This window comes from Balaenoptera acutorostrata, chromosome 14 (assembly GCF_949987535.1).
Source record: "Balaenoptera acutorostrata chromosome 14, mBalAcu1.1, whole genome shotgun sequence".
In the NCBI taxonomy this organism is placed as follows: domain Eukaryota; kingdom Metazoa; phylum Chordata; class Mammalia; order Artiodactyla; family Balaenopteridae; genus Balaenoptera; species Balaenoptera acutorostrata.
This window is the reverse complement of record NC_080077.1, coordinates 87,045,581-87,065,461: the sequence shown is the minus strand read 5'-3', so window position 1 is coordinate 87,065,461 and position 19,881 is coordinate 87,045,581. Positions and strand designations below refer to the sequence as shown.

General features: G+C 38.6%; 1 protein-coding gene across 3 annotated transcripts in view; it reads left to right on the top strand.

Annotated features, from left to right (window-relative positions):
* Positions 1-19,149, top strand: part of ADGRB3 (adhesion G protein-coupled receptor B3) — a 794,502-nt gene extending 775,353 nt beyond the window's left edge. For all 3 annotated transcript variants that reach the window (XM_007166663.2, XM_007166664.2, XM_007166665.3), the window contains 3 exons: positions 2,107-2,142; positions 11,829-11,933; positions 18,349-19,149. In XM_007166663.2, coding sequence (XP_007166725.2) covers positions 2,107-2,142; positions 11,829-11,933; positions 18,349-18,537 — 330 coding nt within the window. In that variant the 3' untranslated portion in view covers positions 18,538-19,149. The remainder of the gene's footprint in view (positions 1-2,106; positions 2,143-11,828; positions 11,934-18,348) is intronic.
* The last annotated feature ends 732 nt before the right edge of the window (positions 19,150-19,881 follow it).

The following is a 19,881-nucleotide window of genomic DNA, read 5'->3' as shown; positions in this document are numbered from 1 at the left end:
CGCTTTCTTTTTCGTGTTTCACATCCGCATAGGTGGCGTCTGCTCTCATAGGGAGAATCTATCCCTGCTGCTCCTCTGGGTTCCTATCTTTTGTTCTTGCTCCTGAAATCGGGAGCCTTCAGCAATATGCATCTATCCACATTTCCAGTTCTTAGGCAACACAGCTTTGCATTCAACAAAGAAGGTAGCACATGGCTGTTAAGACCTTTGCAACAGAGAAGCCCTCAACACGTGCAGTGGATGGGCCTCTTTGCTGGCTAACTGAACCTTTTTCATTAGGTTTCACTATTTAATTTTCAAATGGAACGCAAGGCGTGTGACTCATGTTCTGTTACTAATTGCTTAACACTGTTTCCATGCTTGGATTTTGCTGTATTAGGAAAGAATTTTGCTTAACGTATACTTACAGAAGTGTCCTGCTGAGTCACAGTGCCAAGAAGGCAAAGCGTCTGAGAGTAGAAGGGAAACCCTGACATTTGGTCTAACATCTCACAGCAAAGCGGGCTGCAGTGTGCTGGAGCCTGGCTCTTACACAGCACAGTCAGACAACAGCAGTGGCAGGGAGATGGCAAAGGAGTGCTGGGTTAAACAGCTTCCCACGCGCGTCTCTTCTTGCAGGATGTCACCAGGGCTGGCCTAGGGTATGCTGGCCACAGGGAGCAAAGTGAGCTCAGGCTGACTTTCCCTTGAATAAAGCAGGCACCCTTCTCAGCGCTCTCCACAACAGCACTGAAAGACGGTTCTCAGTCTTTAAGCAGCCCCACCAAAATCAAATGATTTCAGAACTTCTAAACTTTTGATTAAACAAAATCTCTCTTTGGGTATGTTGCTTTCTGTTTACTGCAACATGCTTTGTGGGGTTGGTTACCTAGGAAGGTTCCAGGTCTATAGTGACAATTTTAACTCTCACTGGAGAAATTTAGTCATATTTTCCAGTAAACTGCATTAGTTCCTTTCTTTCTCTCCTGATACTCAACAGTTACAAGAATCTCTCACCTGTCTTGGATATGATTCCCTCGTAGATTATTGAACTTTATGCTATAGCTATTGGGATGGGAGAAGAGGAAAAAATAAAAGAGAAGAAGTTTGTCCAAAGGTTTATATATTTTCCCAACTTCCTGGATATTACATGTTGTTTAATATTTATTAATTCCCCCTGTATTTCATTCCCACGTCTTCAAAAACAAAAAAAAAAAAAAAAAAAAAAAAGAAAAGAAAAGAGAAAAAAAGCCTGTATGGAAACTTTTGATCTCCAACAATTTGGTGCACTCTTTCTATATTTATCAGCTATCTCCTTCTACAGCTAATCATTCTAAGAATCCAGTGACTGCTTAGAGCAGATGTTTAGAACACCTTCCCTGCACTAATATTATATAATCACATTAATTTCATTTTAATCATGTTTCCTGATTTTATCAAGGCATATTTATCTGTAACTAGATTCGAGAACTGTTTAACTGAGTCAGAGGTATAGTGAGGTATTTACATCTATATCCATGTCCTGCTGAGGTGTAGACTGTTTGTTATTCATTTTACTAAATTAGAACAAATACTTCAGTTCCTAATGCCTAGCACTGAGAGGGACTTTCCTGTCCTGGAGGACTACCAAATACCAAGAAATTTATGGGTGAGACCTATATAGAACTTTGGAATATAGACAGAGGGTTGGATAGAATTTGGTAGAAATGAAGATTGCAGGGGCATGGTGCAAGGTCTTGAGAGCTAGATGATTTTCCCACACAGCTTTGAACCCTTTGTGTCTATAAAGTAGTTTTGCTGTAGTCCTAAAGTCTCCCACAAGATTGAATGTTTTGTGTGAATTTTCACTTAATTTTTTTTCCTTATTGAAAAAATTAGAGTTAAGAGGCCAAAAGAAATATGTTGTATATTTGTATTCTTCAATTTTAAAGGAAGTCCAAAGTGAAAATGGAATAATGTGAGTGGAATAGTTTGAAATCATAAAAATGTTCACAGATTCTTATGTGCAGGAAATACTTATAACACAATGAAGCAGGATTATCTTATTGAAAGCAGTAATTTTTGTATTATTTGAATGACTGAACATAACTTTATTGGTTTTTCTTCTTTTTACAAAATATCTAACAGAGAAGAAAATCACGATATTCAGACCTCGACTTTGAGGTAAGTGTCTAAGGATTATTTTTTTAATTTTAATTACTTGAATTCAAAATTGGTGTATAATTACTTAAACATGTTACCCTGTGCATCTCTGTAGGAGTTCTACTTTTTTTTTAATTAAATGAGAAGTCAAACATTTTTAATTAAAATCCCTACTGTATAACTAGTTGTAGAAAAAATATTTAAGTTCTAACTGCTTTAAATGTATGCTAAGACTGAGATTTTCCAGACAAGTAAAGAATCAATTTCATAAATGCTAAGATAAGCAGGCAATTTATGTTGAGAGTTGAACTTGGTCAATTTTTTTACCTCCCTCAGTTTGTTGGGAGGTAGGAATTTCGGTTTCTTGATTTTTCATATTTAAAACAATCGTGTTTGTTTTACTTCAGTGAGGACGTGAAGAGAGCCGTGTGAGGGGCTTTGGCTGGGTAGCTAGGCTTCCTCAGGACTGACTTGCCTTGAGTCAGTGGTACCATAGGCTCCCTGTGGTACCTTCCAGACTCTTTTTTCCAATAGCAAGTGTTGGTTCAACGTGCTCCTGTGTTTGGTAAATGCTTTTTCACAGATATAAACAAGACGAAGATGTTCATTTTCCAATTTACATTGAATTTATAATGCTGCTGTAATACTGATGCTAGAAATTACTGAAATCATACTGTTTGAGCAGCTTGTGCTAAGCACAAAATTAATGATGTTGGAGCGTCACATAAAATGCACTTATGCATCTTGTTAATTGGATATGATTCATAGCCTGCTGACATAATTGGATATAATACATTATCAATTTCTCCAGCATATTTGTGCTGTTGTGATACTTACATAGAGCTTAACACTCTTAGCTGATATTCCTAAAATTACAGAAGCCTCCCAGAACATGGAAACTCATAATTCCATCATTTCATTTATGTAGATGAGTGTTGTAGCTCAGTAATGCACATCAGGTATCAAAAGGGAGACAATTGTTTTTATTTACTGCAATGGTGAGCAAGTCCTGATTTTACCTTGAATAGAGTCTAAGGAGAATTGGTCTTTTTTATGCATATTTCAGGAGTATTTGTACAAGATACAAAGTAATGATAATGAATCTGACCTCAATGATTACGTGGCACATTTTAGTACTGATGTGGCTCAATTGTAGTAACCTGGCACAGAGCCAATATTTCATTATATTCTAAATTGTTAAGATAAAAGTATCAAGACTATCAATTCAAAGAGAAAATAAGCAAAAGTCTTCACTTTTAGATTCTTTAGTGCCTTTTAATGGACAGATATTTTGGGGTTTTTTCTATTAATTCTTCAGGTAGCCAAAAAAGAGGATCATCCGGTGTGTGTGTGTGTGTGTGTGTGTGTGTGTGTGTGTGTGTGTGTGTCTATATATTCCTGAAAACAATCAGTTGTTGTGTTAGTACAAAGGGATGGAGGTGGGAATTAACCCACTAGGCATCAGTGATAAAATATAGTAAAAATCTAGATCTAAAATTAAGCCTCAGGGCAACCAACTAAAGTTATGTAATTGCCAGCACTGAAAAGTAATCTAATCATACAGTGTCCTTTGGAGCATTAGAAAAATTGTTATTTTTCTTTTGTATTTGTATTTGTATTTTTCGCCATGGCAACTGGTAGCAGACTCCCTAAGCAGATCCTGCTTCCTGTGCTTAGGATTCCAACATACAACCAGGATATTATCGAAACATCTGCTGGTAACGAAAGGAAGTGGCAACATTGCAACCCTGGATATTTTCTTGTGCTCTTTAATTGTTTTAGTTATTACGTGATTTCTATAGGTGTCAAATCTTGCCAGAAAAAGTCTTTGAGGTATTACTTCTCTTTTAAGCAACCGTTTAGTAGTCCCCTTCGTCCCCTTTCTCTATGTGCAACTACGTTTATGTAGCAGATGTCTCATAGATTGTGTTCAGAAAAATTATGGCTGCATTGAAACGTTTAACACAATCTATCTATCCTTTATGGATGGTCCTTGAAGAAGAGTTCAAGTTGTCCTCTCCCCGTTTTAATTCAGGCTGGATAAATGAAGTATGTTTATGTCCATCTTTCTGATAACCCTCACCCAACCCCAGCAAGCTTTACCACACAATGGCCAACTCAGGCATTTTGTCACTGCCAGACAAACTTTGCCTCCTGGACTCCTGAAAGCATCTTCCTTTCACACACTCCCTAGAATCTACACATGATAACAATATTCTCTTAACTCACATATCCATAAAACCCTGTGGGTAAGTGTCATACATGGGAAAAGCCCTTTCATGGAGCTGATCTCCAAGACAATATTGAGCAAAGAAAGCAAAAGGTTGACTGGTCATAAAATGGTGGAACATGGATTCTTACTTTCTGGAAAATACACAGAAAATACTGTAGTGATGACCCTATGTTCTGTGACCAAACCTTTTATTGGATTTGTATTCCCAACTCCAAGCAGAGACTTGGTATATCGTAAGCATCCAATAAGGCTTTGTTGAGTGAGTGATGAAAAATTGAATTTTTAATCTGGTTTGCTTTAATAAAAAAATGATCAAGCACTATATCTGAGTTGGGGCAGAGAGCAGTGTAGAAAATGGACCACTAGGGAGGTAACACCTCAAAAATAGCCACATAGGACTTCAAAGCTACCCACATCAAATATAACTCAAGGAGCTAGAAACGGCAGGTAGAAATTCCCAGAGGAGGAAAAGGCATAGAGGTTGGTTGAGTGTGGCATGTGCAAGAAACAAGAGGCAACTCAAAATTCACCATAACATGGGGTCTGTGGAAGAAAAACACAGACAGAGGGGGTAATTTAGAAACCATAGAGTGAAGGGCTTGTGACCATGGAAACAATTACCTGATTTGTTACTAAAAGCTGCTAAGTCTTTTCTGTTGTATTTTGTTTTGTTTATTTTTAGTGAGGAATATTTTGAGGTCTAATCTGGGCTACGGAGAGATGAATATGGCAGTAATAGGAAGGAGAGATTATAGTATGGTGAACGAGGAAGTTGAAATATAAATTAGGAAGTGACTAGTCGAAGAAAGAAGAAATGAAGGTTCAGAGGTGGTAGGAAAGGAAATGGATAAAGGGACACTGCAGAGTCAAGATCAGATCCTTAACTGAGCATAGGGTCAAAGGGCAGGGGAGCAGAAGAAAGATAGCTCTATGGGTCTGAGCCTGGGTTCCTACTAGTACCACAAACAGATCCAGGGAAGCCAAGGAGACATCTAGCTAGGATGAGTTGCATTTTAATACTTTGGAGATTAAGGTGCCTAATATGATGTAAAATCAAAAATATTTGGCAGGTAGTTTAAGTTGTCTGTCTTGGATTGAGGACTAAGCTCAAGGAATTCTTAGGAATGCTATTACAAGCCTCCACTCTGAAACCATAATAGACATTGTTATCCTTTCCAGTGTTAAAAATGCATGGAGAGAGGTATCTATTTTGTATCTTCTCTTTCAAAACCATGGGGATAAACCTTGTCACATTCTTCCATGGGAACCATGCAGCCTCTTAAACACACCTGAGAATGTTCCTTTGACTTTTCTAGTGAGTCCTCCATTCCCAGTAAACCCATGCTTCTCACTCTGGGCAATGGTGGTGGGCAGCAGGCGCAAGACAGCACCGATCCAGGGTGATCACGAACTATCTTTGTGGGGACTTAATTTTATTGGAAGATTTGGGAGAACATAGTCAAGTAAGATAAAATATTATTTTATACTGATTTTATATCACTGTGAACACAGCTAAGCTATGACATAGAAGATAAAATTTAAATTAATTTCTAAATATCAATAGAAAGCATACGATTTCTTAGAAATGTCCTTTTCATAAAAGGCCCCTTCCTGCTTTGTCCCCGACCCCCAGCAGCGGGTACATTTTGTTAGGCAATCTGCACATTTTGGGAGGAAAATTTTGAGCACTGCAAACTTGGCTATATCCATCTCTTGTAGCTTCCTAAATTTAAACTGTTGCAAAATTATTTATTTGTAGCCAAGTATACTCTTGAGTGACAGTGACTGTATATATATATATATATATATATATATATATATATATATATATATATATACACTCACACACCTTATTCAGTCTTTTCAGACCTTTTGTCTGGTTTCTTTTAAGCCCTGAGTACATATTTATCCAAATAGAAACATGTTTGAAATGTAAATAGACACTGTAATGTCAGAGAGTTCAAATGGCTACAGGTTCTGTCTTATGGATGCATTGGGACTCTGGCCAAAGAAAAGTACATAAATCATCCCCTTCCCACAATGTGGCTTTGATTTGATAGTCAACCTTAATTCCTGCAGTGTCTCTTGCTTCCTTGACATGGGTTTTCACATCACTGCAGACTAGTATTCAACAGCCCACTCTGGATTGAAGACTGTAAAGCAGTGAGACGAGGAGAGATAAACCTAGTTTTATATGAGTAAATATGGACATTGGCAGCATAGCTATATAAACGCCTAACACTGAAAAGGTAATTCCAGCCAAGTGGTTTCTAATTCCTAACAGCACATGATTTCCCAGCCCCATAATCTAAAGTTTATAGTCAGGAGATTCTCCAATTTTTTCTAGCAATTTCTTTCCATTTCTAAAAGTTTATATATAGTAAAGCCTATCTTATCTGTAATTCAGACTTAAAGAGATTCCAACTCTATGATTCAAGACTCTGAATTTGGAAGAGAAAACCTTCAGTTTGTTTCAAACCACCTGCAGGCCCTTTATAAGGCACTTGTACGGGAAATAAGGGAGCACAAGGGGACCAGAACAGGGAGGGAGGCTTTTTGTCTGGGGCCAATAAAATGAGTCTTCCCTCCAGTGGGGAGACCTCTTGAATAGAAGGAGAGGGGGCAAGATTGATGATGGCCTTCCAAGGCCTATGTATCTATGTATCTATGACATCTCATTCATTTAATTTATTCCATACCCATCTGTCGAGCACCTGCCAAACACTGTGCTAGGTGTCAGGGATGCAAAGTCACTGCCTACGAGGTGTTCAGAGACAAAATAAGGAGACCAGAATTGCAGTACTATGGGACCATTGCAGGGTGATCAATATCCACAGAGTTTATGGGCTCTCTACAGAAGGCCCCTCACCCACCCTGGACTGTTTCGTCTCCTTTTCCATCAGAAAAAATGAGATGGCATAATCACAGACTTGAATGGTCTGATAAAGGATGCTCCCTGAATCTGCGGGGTCCATCTAAGACAGCAAGCAATGTGCAGAGAGAATTCACTTGGATTCAGAATGGATTCCAACCTCCCACCACCTGTGTGAGCTGGGAGCTTTACCGGCCTCTCAAGCTAAGTCTCCTAATCAGTCAAGTGAGATAGGGACCACCACCTCCCAGGGTTATTGTGAGGATTGGGAAAGATAATAATGGCTACTCTGGCTCTTACCTGTGTGCTCCAGTGATGTGATTTATAGCCCATTTTAAGTCTTCAAAACAATCTTACTAGGTTATTCTGACTACTGAAACTGTGGCTAAAGGGAGGTTGAGTTTTGGGCCTCTTACCACACAACTTGAAAGCCATGGAAGTAAGATCGAAATCCAAGTTTGTCCAGACCTAGAGCTGTTAGATTTGATACGTCCCAAGTATTTAATCAAGGAGATTGTCTGGGATGTAATAGGAGCTCAAGACATGAAGTTTATTTGCATCCTAATTTTTCTCAAGTATCTGAAATTTCATGAAAGTGCTTTACAGTGTATCACTTCTTTTTCTCTAATTTCAACAATTAAAAGGCTGCCAAGACTGCCTCCCTTGAATTACAAAGATATAAAATAAAAGATAAGAGTCCTATGAAAAGAGCTATTCAGGAGACACTACTTTTGTGCAGTTAGGTGGCTGGTCTTCTTGGGATGGAGCTTCAATACAGCTTTGAAAAAGGCTGAGTGATAATAATCTGAGTGCAAGGGAGCATTGCCAAGCATTTATCTTTATTGCAAAAGATGCCTGTAATATTTGAAAGGTGTTATAACTGAAGGAACCTGAATTTTATATGTATTGCCAATTAGAATATATTTGCTTGCTTAAGTAGAAAATCCACATGAGTTACAGTTTTGTCGGAGAAGTCAATTTCTTTGAGACACAGGATGTTTAGGTCACAAAAGAAAGAAAAAGGTAAACAGATAAACACTAAGGTCTGTAAAAATCCAAAAAGAGCCATCAAAATGAACCAGTAAGATTTATAAGCATGAAAACTTCTTATTAGGTGAGCAAGATGATCAAAGGCATGACTGCTTCAAATAAGTAATTATTTAGGCAAGTAAATAAATCAAGGGAAACCCTTATTATTTGTGACAACTAAAACTGCAGCTTAAGTTTTTATCCCAGAACATTACTGGGATAGAAACCATCCAATATTCACTGTGATGCTGGCTTTCTTGTCAATGGAACCTTCCCCACTAAGAAAAGCAGAAAGATGTACTTGAGTTTATGAACAAGACAGAATCATGCATGGAAGGTCAAACTGGGCCCATGACAGATATGTGAGCTGTCCCTTGGCAACCCTAATGCGACATTCCTCTCAGAACCAGCAGGCCATCATTGCTATGGTGCTTTCTGGCTGTGCTAAGATGGCAGTTTCAAATTAGAATGATTATCTGGCATGAGGATGTTTCTAGATAGGAAGGGCCCTGAATTTTAGCATCTAAATTTTTCATTTGTCTTTATATTCATTTCAGGGTCCTTGAGCTTTATTGTTCAGAGTAGCTTTCATGAATTTACAGAGAACACTGAAAACTGCTTTTTGGTTATATCATAGTGGTATCCACCATATACATTTCTGAGAATGTCTTAACAATCCAACTCCTCAAAATAAAATCCAGTCGGTTCAGAATCAGGCACTGCCCATTCAATCAGGATATGATTTAAAAACTCCTATCAGTTAATGTATCCTCATTTCCATGGGATATATTTGACACTTTGTTTGCTTCATTAAACATGCTTTACCCATCAGAGATATTTGGTTACAAGAGACAGAGAGTGACTTTGACTGACAGACAAAAGAGAACTTTGTTGGAAGGATATGGAAAAACTCACCTCTTGGCAGGGGACGGTAAAGACCTTGATGGACAGTTCCCCAGTGCAAAGTCGGGACCCTCTGATGAAATAAAAGAAAAGTGGAAGACGACACAGCAAACTCACCACAGGGCCACCTTAGAGCAGGCGTGCTATGCCAGTAGTATCAACCATCTTAGAAGAAAATAAGTCCATCTCTTTGGAAAGGAATGATCTCCTTGAGGAAAGGGGATTTGGGCATAAGATTAAAAATTGTACTAGGGATTCTCTGCATTTTATAAAATGGAAGAAAGAGAACAAACACGATGCAGGAATAACTGATTTGAGAATATGCAACTTAAAAATGAATATGTAAAGATTGGGGAACTGACCTCACTTGGATTTCTCTTAGCAAATTTCCCTGTCACTTACTGCTATAACAGCCCCGCTTGTTTTCCTTACCACAGTCTAATTTAACTTGCATTTGAGTTATTATGTGATTAACACCTAGGTCCTCCATTACACCTCAAACTATAAAAGGGCAGGGACTCTACCAGATTTTGCACGCCATTGTTACTCCCCCGTTTAGTTCAATATGTGATGTCATGAATACGTATTAACTGACAGAATGAAATATCGTTAGAGAAATGTCAGCACTATGACATCACTCCTATTGCACCCTAGCACAAAGTAACTGTGTGGTTAGACTCGTTATCATGAAAAACACTATTTGTAAGTTAGAGCCAGAGTCAATATTCAGATGACTATAGTTTTGTTTTGTTTTTTTAAAAAAACATTCCTCCCCCTCCCCACCCTAAGTTCCCTGAAAGTCATCAGACCCGCCCATCGCCACCCCGCTGTCAGAGTCTGGCTCCTGCCAAAAAAAAAAAAAAAAAAAGCATTCCTTGTAACACAAATTCATATTTTAGTCAGTGTCTTAGGACCTGGTGCTGCTGGAGATATTTGCCTCCCTAAGGACAGAATGTACTGCATTGTTTGCCAGCTACTTGGTCCTCAGTATCCTTCCATCGCGTTGCTTATGCAAATCTCCCTCTCATCAGTCCCCATCAGCTATCACTAGTCAAGTTACGTTTGCCTGGTGTTTCTCTGCAAACCCTGCAAATCTGTTTCTTGTACTCTCCCCAGAACTGCAGGGAAGTTAATCACTCTGTAGCCGGGTGCTGTGTTTCATGCTCCTGTCACCGCTGATGATGCCAGGTTCCCACCCTCCCCGCCTGATTCATCCACAGCGAACTCCTAGCGCTCAGAGGAGCCAGGGTGGAGATAACCCAGTAGAGCAAGACTTCAAATGGCAGAATTCTCTCTTATGAAAGCAGGCTAGTGAAAATAGAAGAATTCGCTAAACAAAGTATTGCCTAAACACAGATTCAAGAAATATAGGAAATTAAAGTTGGCATAAGAGAGAAGAAGCCTTTTTAAAATATGTTAAAAATGCCATTTGCATTTTTCTTTTGCCGTTTTTGTTCTCAAGGAGATAGTGTTCCGCGCACATGTCTTTTGAGAAGAAAATTGGGCATTATAGATCTTCCTCCAAAGAGATATTTCTTTTTTCGAAACAAATCCTGACTTCTGAAAATATTTGTAATTAAAACAATAGACCAAATGTTCAAATCCTAGCTTAGTCATGAATATAGTATACCCATGCAATCCACAAGAGCAAATGGTGAGTTATGAATCACATGCTTAAAAAAACTATAAAATCTTACACAAACATGAAGGCATAATCTTGGAGAAGCACCAAAACATTGAAATTTTTAACTTTTAAAAATCACAGTAGAGGAAGGTATTTTGTCCTTTACACTTGTAAATACAGGGAATTTATTATCTAACTCTTCTTTGTTAGTGCTCTTTTAAATGCTCTGTAACAGAAAAAGATTCAGCTCATGATATTATACCTACCCCAAGGTCATTTTTTATTTCTGACTCTATTTGTTGAGTTATGATGAAGTTGGAAGAAGTATATCACCAGGGATGAAGAATATCAATATATTTGTATCTGTGGTTGTAGAAGCTCATCAACCACACAATTTATGCTCTGAATTCTAAGTGTTAAGATTCTGTACCATTTTGTAAACAAATATGTGAAACCTATGGGTCAGATTTTCCTTCTGCGAAGCTCGATCACTATTCACAGGGAAAGTGTGAGATTTTAGATCTCACATTATATTTCAGACACTTTAGTGCTTTGAGTCAGCCTTAAATGGCAGGGCCTGGGATTTTGCTTCCCCTTTAGTACAGCCAGCTAAGATTTTAGTGTTTATAGAAATCAAACATAAAAATGTAATATCTCCCATGACAAACACTGAGAGACTGTGATGCTTTACAAGTCAAAAATTTTTAACTTTTTTTTTTATATTGTAACAATTTTTGTAAAACAGCTCTAACTTTGTATGATGAAAACCTTACACAGGAATGACTGCTATATTTTTAATGCACCCACAGGAGAAAACTGTTTTTTGGTTATCTTGTAAATGGAAGAAATAGCCAATTCTTCATGTTCCAGAAGTGCTGACCATAAGACAAGGATTTGGTGCAAACCATTTGCATTTGTGGCATCTCCTGGGACCTTCTAGTTCCTGCAAAACTTGATTTCCCTTATTAGCATAGCAAAATACTAAATCTCTTCTTTTAATGCATAAATCAGATTAGAAACGAGAGCCATCTTACTCTCTTTTGCAGAAGGTCATGCATACAAGGAAGAGGCATATGGAACTGTTTCAGGAACTCAATCAGAAATTTCAAACTTTGGACAGATTTCGGGATATACCAAATACAAGCAGTCTGGTGAGTATGCTTTACTTCATCGGTGCCTGATGCCACAATAAAGATGCATCATGTCAGCTGTCACCCCTGCCTTCGGGAAGCTCCCAGTTGTCTTGGGAACACAAGAGTGGCAAACTGAAAACTAAGTAATAATCCCCCGAAGGTGCTTTGAAATGTACTAAGAGGCAAATTAGGAATGACAGAGTCTTTAAGTTTTTTATTTATATTTCAAATGTTCTCAATTATAAGGTCTAATTGGAATTAGTTATATATCAAAAATGTGCTGGATTCACCTGGACCTTTTATCATCAGAGTTAAAAGTCAGTTAATTCAAATTTCCAAGTAGTTGACTAAATATTTTCATTTGAATGCCTGGCATTTTAAGGTCATTAAATGTAATATATATAGCCTATATAATATAGATAGATAATATATATTATAAATATATAATATATAAATAATATATAAATAACATATATAACATATATATAACATACATATAACATATATATATCTGTCTCTCTTTCTCCCTCTCTCTCTCTCTCTCTCTCTCTATATATATATATATATATATATAGAGAGAGAGAGAGAGAGAGAGAGAGAGAGGGAGAAAGAGAGAGAGAGAATTGCTACCTAAAACTAGAGTGGTGGGTTTTGTCTACCAGAGTTTCAGGATACACATCAGCACTGGGGGCTTTGATTGTTGATTGCAGCCATTCTCTTCACTCATTCCCACTACTATAATGCTAGCATAGGATGTAATCAAATAAAATGATGTTTTGCAGCTACTATGTGCATGGCACAATCAAAGCTCCAGAGAAGGCTATATCATTATTCGTGAGAGCACTGGAGCAGGCGTCCAGAAATCAGTATGATGCTTCGACAAGATATTTCAGTTTTATGATGGTGCAAAAGCAATATGCATTCAGTAGAAGTCGTACTTTGAATTTTGAATTTTGATCTTTTCCCAGGCTAGTGAGATGTGGTCCAGTACTCTCTCGTGATGCTGGACAGGGGCAGAGATCCACAACCCCCACTCAGCCCCGAGATCACGAGGGTGAACAACCGATACACTGACAACCGTTCTGTACCCAGACAACCATTCTGTTTTTCACTTTCAGTGTAATATTCCATAAATAATGTGAGATATTCAACACTTTATTATAAAACAGGCTTTGTGTTAGATGATTTTGTCCAACTATAGGCTGGTGTAAGTGCCTGAGCACCTTTAAGGTGGGCTGGGCTAAGCTATGATGGTCAGTAGGTTAGGTGTATTGAATGCATTTCAACTTACGATATTTTCAACTTATGATGGGTTTAATGGGACGTAACCCCGTCATAAGCTGAGGAAGATCTGTAGAAGAAAACTCAAGCAACAGCTATCTGCTTGAGCTTTCTAGCAGATAGTTAGCTCCTGCTAAGAACTCGAGAGCTCAAGAACGATCTTGAGCAAGTTACAAAGCTCAATTTCTGAACCTCAATTTTCTCCTTCTAATTTGGGCATAGAAAAACAGTCATTAGTAATACGCTTCCTTCGATCCTCGCACTTTCCAAAGCGGGTGGGACCCTGAGATGCTACAAGCTGAGACTCAGCTCTGAGAGCTGGAGCTGGGACAGCCGTCTGACTCCACGCTTCTCCTCTCCAAGCGTGGCACTCCTTCTTTGCCTCACACTTTTGCAGGCCCTGGCTGGACCTACTCCTCCCAACCTCTGGCGTTCTGAAATACATGTCACTCTAAGGTATTTTGGGTCACTTTCTAATGCTAGTGATTCTTTCATACGTGTATGGGTCTTAATCCTGGCTTCCTGATTAGTATCATTAGCTTATCAACAGCAAGAATTTATGTGTCTTTGTGTTTTTCTTGTATTCTTCTCAGTACTAAGTATGATGCTGGTCATGCTTGGTAAGTTACCAGTAAATGACCGCTCTTGATTTCTTGCAGGTCTAATAGTTTAATCTGCATTTGTTAAATGAAGGTTATCAGAAATATATACACTTTAACTCTTCATTGGTCTCTAAAGAGTTTGTGTATATCAGTCTATTTTCCTCCATACGGCAGGAATCATATGTTATGTGGAATCATCAACACAACACTAAGCATAGAGAAAACACTTATATGTAGTGAGTGATTCTTTCTCATCTATGCCCCCCCACCCCAAATATTAGGCTGTCAATTTTTAGTTAGCAGGAAAATGAAAATTGCACCATTGAGATTAGACCTAAACTTAGTAGCTGCTCATTTTGAAATGTTGAAAGCTAACATTGAAATAAATTGAAGAAACTTCATTTTGTTTTCTGTTTTTTCTAAGAGAAGGTTATGTTTACCAATCCAGAAGCCTTAGGCAACAGATGCAGCTGGCTGACTGCTATAATATGACTATAATTTCCCCTTGTATGGTCTGGGTATTAAATCATTAATGGCACAAATATCTGTATCTCAGTTTCCTGACAACCAAAATAGTCTACTAATTACAGCACATCTCTGCAGCAGGCGCCTGCCTTTTCTAGAAAGGATTTATAAATATTTATCATTTGGGAGGTTAGGAGTGGGGAGGATAGTTGTCATTGCTGCTTCACCGTTGTCCTAAATACATGAGAACAGAGAAAAAAATCCGTATCCAGTTCTGATTAATAAGGAACATGTGAGTGAGTTCACTATCCTTAATTCAGTCATATAATTCATAGTGGCACATTGCTAATGGAACTGCATAATTGGGTGGAGAAAGACATTTTCAAAACACACACCTCAATAAAGTCTGTTTCATCTTTTTTTCCGGCTCCTAACTCACAGCACCTGCCTGGCACCTGCAAATGATGGTAATTATGTAGAATGTGGGGAATCAAAGGGAAACCAAAAGACCATTAAGTCCGTCTCCCTGCTCCAGCCCGGACAGCACCTGCATCCCTACAAGGGGTAGACATTGTTAACAACCCCTCCCTGTGAGTGTCTCCATCAGGATCTCACCCCCGCAAGGAGCAGCTCCAAATTCTCCCTCTTTTAGAATGTAAAATAAACACATTCTCTTTCACTTTGTCCCCGCGATTGCTATCGGTAGACTGGAAGATGGAAGGAAAGAAAGAAGAGAGGGAGGGAAGAAAAGGTGAAGGGAAGGAGGGAAAGAGGAAAGGATGGAGGCGGGAGGGACTTACCAGTCTGCCCGACCCTCAACTCTGGCTGGACACTGCGGGAAACACGCAGGCAGCCCAGGCCATGTTTCCAGTGGCTCTGAATTCTCATATTCCATTAATGTTCTCTATTTATACAGCCTAAGACCACATTCGCATTTTTGGAAGCCTCACGCATGTTGGCTTATACTAAGTTTATAATTGATTAGGCCTTTATCACACATGCTTCAGTTTAAGTACATCGCCTCTGTTCTATACCTGAGCTCAAAAAGCAAACCAACCAACGTAAAACAGTTACATCAAGTCAGGAACTTGTACCAACTCTGATTGAATTTTATATCAGCATTTAGGCCTCCACTGAAAGCTTTCCTGGCCTGGGTGGCTCTCCCTGTGGAATTCAGTGACCCCCCCATGGGCTGTTCCAAGGTTGATCGTTCCTTGGACCGTTGAACAGTTTACACTTTCCACGTGAGAATCCATCCACCCCAAGCACAGAGGAAGATGGGTGGCCAGTGGGCACCAGCCCCCTCACTCCCTGGGGCTCCTGTTCCCACCCTGATTGCTGGGTGTGGTGGTTCTTCTCCACTCAAGGGTGTCCACACACTTGGGAACAGTGGTCAGAACTACAGCTCAGCAGGGAGTACCATGGGATGCCAGAGGAGATGAACCACATTAACTAATCTATTACCCACTAATAGAAGCTCTTGGAAATTCGATCAGTCCCGTACTGGCAATAATACTCTTTGAAATTAGAATCTAGACATCCTGACAGAGTTTTAAATGGACCTTTTTAGTTCCTGTATCCATGGTGTTTGATCTTTAAAATATAAAAGGAAAATCACACTTGTTCCAAACATAATGAAACCTTTATTTTTAAAGCCAGTGAACTAACACTTTACATATCTTGAATCCTTTTAGGATTGAACTTATTCAACTTTCTGTCAAACCTAGGATTCCCAGAAAGCTCCTTGAGACAGCCTTCCTCCAAGATGGATAAATCCACCCCATGGCTTTCCATCGACGACTGATGGCTCAGATACCTGTAGTGCCCCCTAAGGTCCAACCATTCTTCATTGCCTACAAAATAAATTCCAAATTGGGAAGTAGCCTGCCAGGCGAAGCCCCTTATGATCTGGCTTTCAGTTCACCTTTGCCTGTTTTTTTCTGATATTCTTTTTCACTCCAGCTAAAATGAATTGGCACTGTTCTGAGATGTCCCATCTCCACGCTCTCTGGATTTGTACTTCTTGGTACACGTGCCTTTCCAGCCACCCGATCTCCAGCCACACATATGTCTTAATGACAAAGCCCATTCTTCTATGCCAGCCTTAATGTCGCTTTTCTCAGAAAGTTCTCTGTGCTCCACAAAGGGAAGCCATATTTCCACCCTCCGAACTCCCTCAGCACTTTTTCCGGATCGTAGATGTGGATATAACTGTATATTTTATACCTTCATTTAACTATAGACACCTTTATGATATGTATGATTACTATCTAGTGAGCATTTATTAAAATCAGGCATCATACTAAGCCCCTCCATGTTTTTTATCTTTGCAGCCTCACAAAGTAGGTAATGAGCTGCACCTTTGGCCAACTCCTTTGGCCCAAAAGACAAAGCATATCTCTCTTTTGCAAATAATAAAGTTGAGATTCAGAGAAATGGTATAAATTGTTCAAGGTCACATTCATATGGAATGGAGTAACTGGAATTTGGACCTGTGTGTATTGGGCTTTAAATCTATGCTCCCTGGTGGACAATGTGCTTTTCACCAAGTGATTTATCACCTTACTCTCCCTAACACCTAATATGATGCCAGCACAGAGCAGCTGATAAATAAACATGGGTTGAAGGGAAGCAAGGAAGGAGAGAGGGAAAGAAAAGAGGGAGAGAGAGAAAAGGGGAGAGTTACAAGACTATATAGTTCATGAGACTTTAGGGTATTAGACTAAATCAGAATTAATCCACTGTACATATCCCCAAAGTTAACTTTTTATTAAATCTTTACCTATTAGCTATTTTTTTTTCTTGTGTGTCATCATGATTAAGGCTAATAAGTGCTGAAAACATCTAATGTATTGAGAATTTTAATAACGTAATTTCTAGTTATAAGTATTTCTGTAAGTCGCCTCTTTTGCCTATCCCAACCAGAGAATGATTTTTAATATACTGAATGGAATCCAAATAATTATTCAAGTACCTGTTTTATGTTCCCCCTGCTAATAGATTGTAGTCAGTTGAAGGCCAGAATTTGTGGGGGGATGAGGGGAGGAAGGGAGAGGGAGTAAAGGACACATTTAACAACCATAGTTGTTTTAGCTTAAGTTTTTTCTAAGGAGATTTCAGTCATGATTTCCTTCTTGTTCTTTGATATTATTCAGCTTAGTGTATCCTATTCAAAGCCCCTCATTTTACAGAAATCTTTAAATCATACTTCTTTAAAATAGAGAAATTTTACTGCTAACTTTCAGCAAATACCAGACTATAAAAACCACAAATGATGTCTGCTCATGCAGTCATCGAGCACCTATAACATGGAAGGTCTCGGTGGTGGCATAATTAGGCAGATCTTAAATCTTAGGTAATTAGAGGGTGTGGACTATGAAACTTAAGAAGAAATGACTTGTAGACATTTTTTTAAAACGCTTATATTGCTGGATCTGTTTTCCGAAAAAGGTGTGCTCTTTGAAAGGATTTGTGCTAGTGTGCCACCCAAGTATATAGAAAATTGTGGGGAATATACATCAGATAAAAAAATAGATTACACAAGCAGCATTTTCATATTCTAAAAAGGATAATTTCTTGCAGAAAAACTAAACAAAGACAGTGATCTAAAATTTAATTTTATGAAATATGGCTAGTTTGGGTTACAGTTTTTAATGTTACATAACATGCCCTATGACATAGCCTCAATTTTTTTTATCCCTCCAAAGATTCTGACAAAATACTTAAATTTTCTACATGTAATCTTAGCAGTAACTTAACGCTCCTTCCTACCTGAACATGTAGCCATCCTGACCCTTCACAAGATGCCCCAAAACAAAACATCATCTACCTTGCCTTCTATAATACTATTCACTTCCTTTGATTGCTGGAAAATTTTAGGGTAACTCAAAAAAGGTGTTCATCAATTTGTTCAATGAAAGAAAACTGAAATCAAAACCATTTCCTGCAGCTGGTCACAATTTCAAATCATCTATGAATCACATAAACTGGATTAAGCTTAGGAACAGGCTCTCTTCCTGGAAATTTCAACAAGCAGCAATCCTAGTCATCACATAAATGACTCTCTTCCCCTCTCTTCTCGACAGGAAAACCCAGCACCAAACAAGAATCCATGGGACACTTTCAAAAACCCCAGTGAATACCAACATTACACCACAATCAATGTCTTAGATACAGAGGCAAAGGACACCTTGGAACTGAGGCCAGCAGAGTGGGAGAAATGTCTGAATTTGCCTCTGGATGTGCAGGAGGGGGACTTTCAAACAGAAGTTTAACAAAATCAAAATGGACTGAGGTGGAGACAAAATGTATTGCACTGACACTTAAGACTGGGAAGCCTGACATTTCTATCTGGACAGTGTGACTCTCTTATGTCAGCACCTCCACATGCCAAATGTCAGTGGTGTTTGCTTTGGTAACTTCTCCCTAGTCAGGCGAGTGGAGAGAAGCCCAGGTGTACAGTCCTGACCACCCTGTGTTGTAAGTACCCGTGGAATGGATTTGTAGGGTAAACTTTATAGATAAACCTCAAGCAACGATTCATGTTGTAACCGCTTCATATGGTTTAGTTTTCAAAAAACTTCACCATGAAGCACAATGTATATATTTATGCAGTTTTTAAAGTTTATAACAGTCTGTTTGGCCATTACTACACTTTTTACTTTATAATATAAAAGCAAAGTTTTTGTCATTAAATGAATGTTTGTTGAGCTACATTCTTCATTGCTTTAAATGCAATAAAGTAATAATCTCACTTTTATATGAATAATATATTTCACATCTTTATTATTGCAGTTTTCTCTAGAAAGCTCTGAGTAGCTTTCTCTGCTGCAGCTGTGTATAAAATATTTAAAATGTTGTATGGTGTAAATAAACTTTTGTCTACATATCAGTTTTTTAGTGCATTTTATTTTGGATTTGTTGAACGGAAATTTACATATTTATAAAGTTTTGTTTCACTACAGATACTGAAAATGTATTCATGGTTTTAATAGCATACCGTTATTACTCCTCTGAGGCTAATGATTTCTCCAATGTAATAGTAGTAATAGTGCTTCTGTATTTTCTACTCACACACCCTTTGGAACAATGTACCATGTGAATGGGGCTTGTCAGAAATCTGCTGCCATCATACTCTTACATAAATATTACGTTTTTTTCTCTCTCATGGCCAAAAAAGATAACTGCTAGTAGGAAACAGTAAGTTACCATACAAAAAATAATACAGGGACAATGTTTATTATAAGTAATGAAGTTCACTGCATGTTTCACAGAAGAAACTACTTGTACTACCGTTCTTCATAGCATATGGGGAAAATGAACTTATTCGGGATTTTTTTAAAAACTGTATCTGTACATTCTCTAGCAGAAGGAGAGGGGAGTGAATGTATTGGCAGATAATTTATCTGTGATTTGAGGAGTCTGACATGAGCCTACTGCAGCAGGCTCCCTGGTGTCCTGTCTGGTGTTAGAGCCACACAGTAATGTCCCCCCCCCCCCTTTCAGGGTGACACCAGAGGAACCCGGGGGCCAGGGGGGCAGGTTGGGAAGAGGACTTCAGCAATTTCCTCATCCTTTCGGGGATGATGAGATTGTGCTTTTCAGTCTGAGGGAAGTAA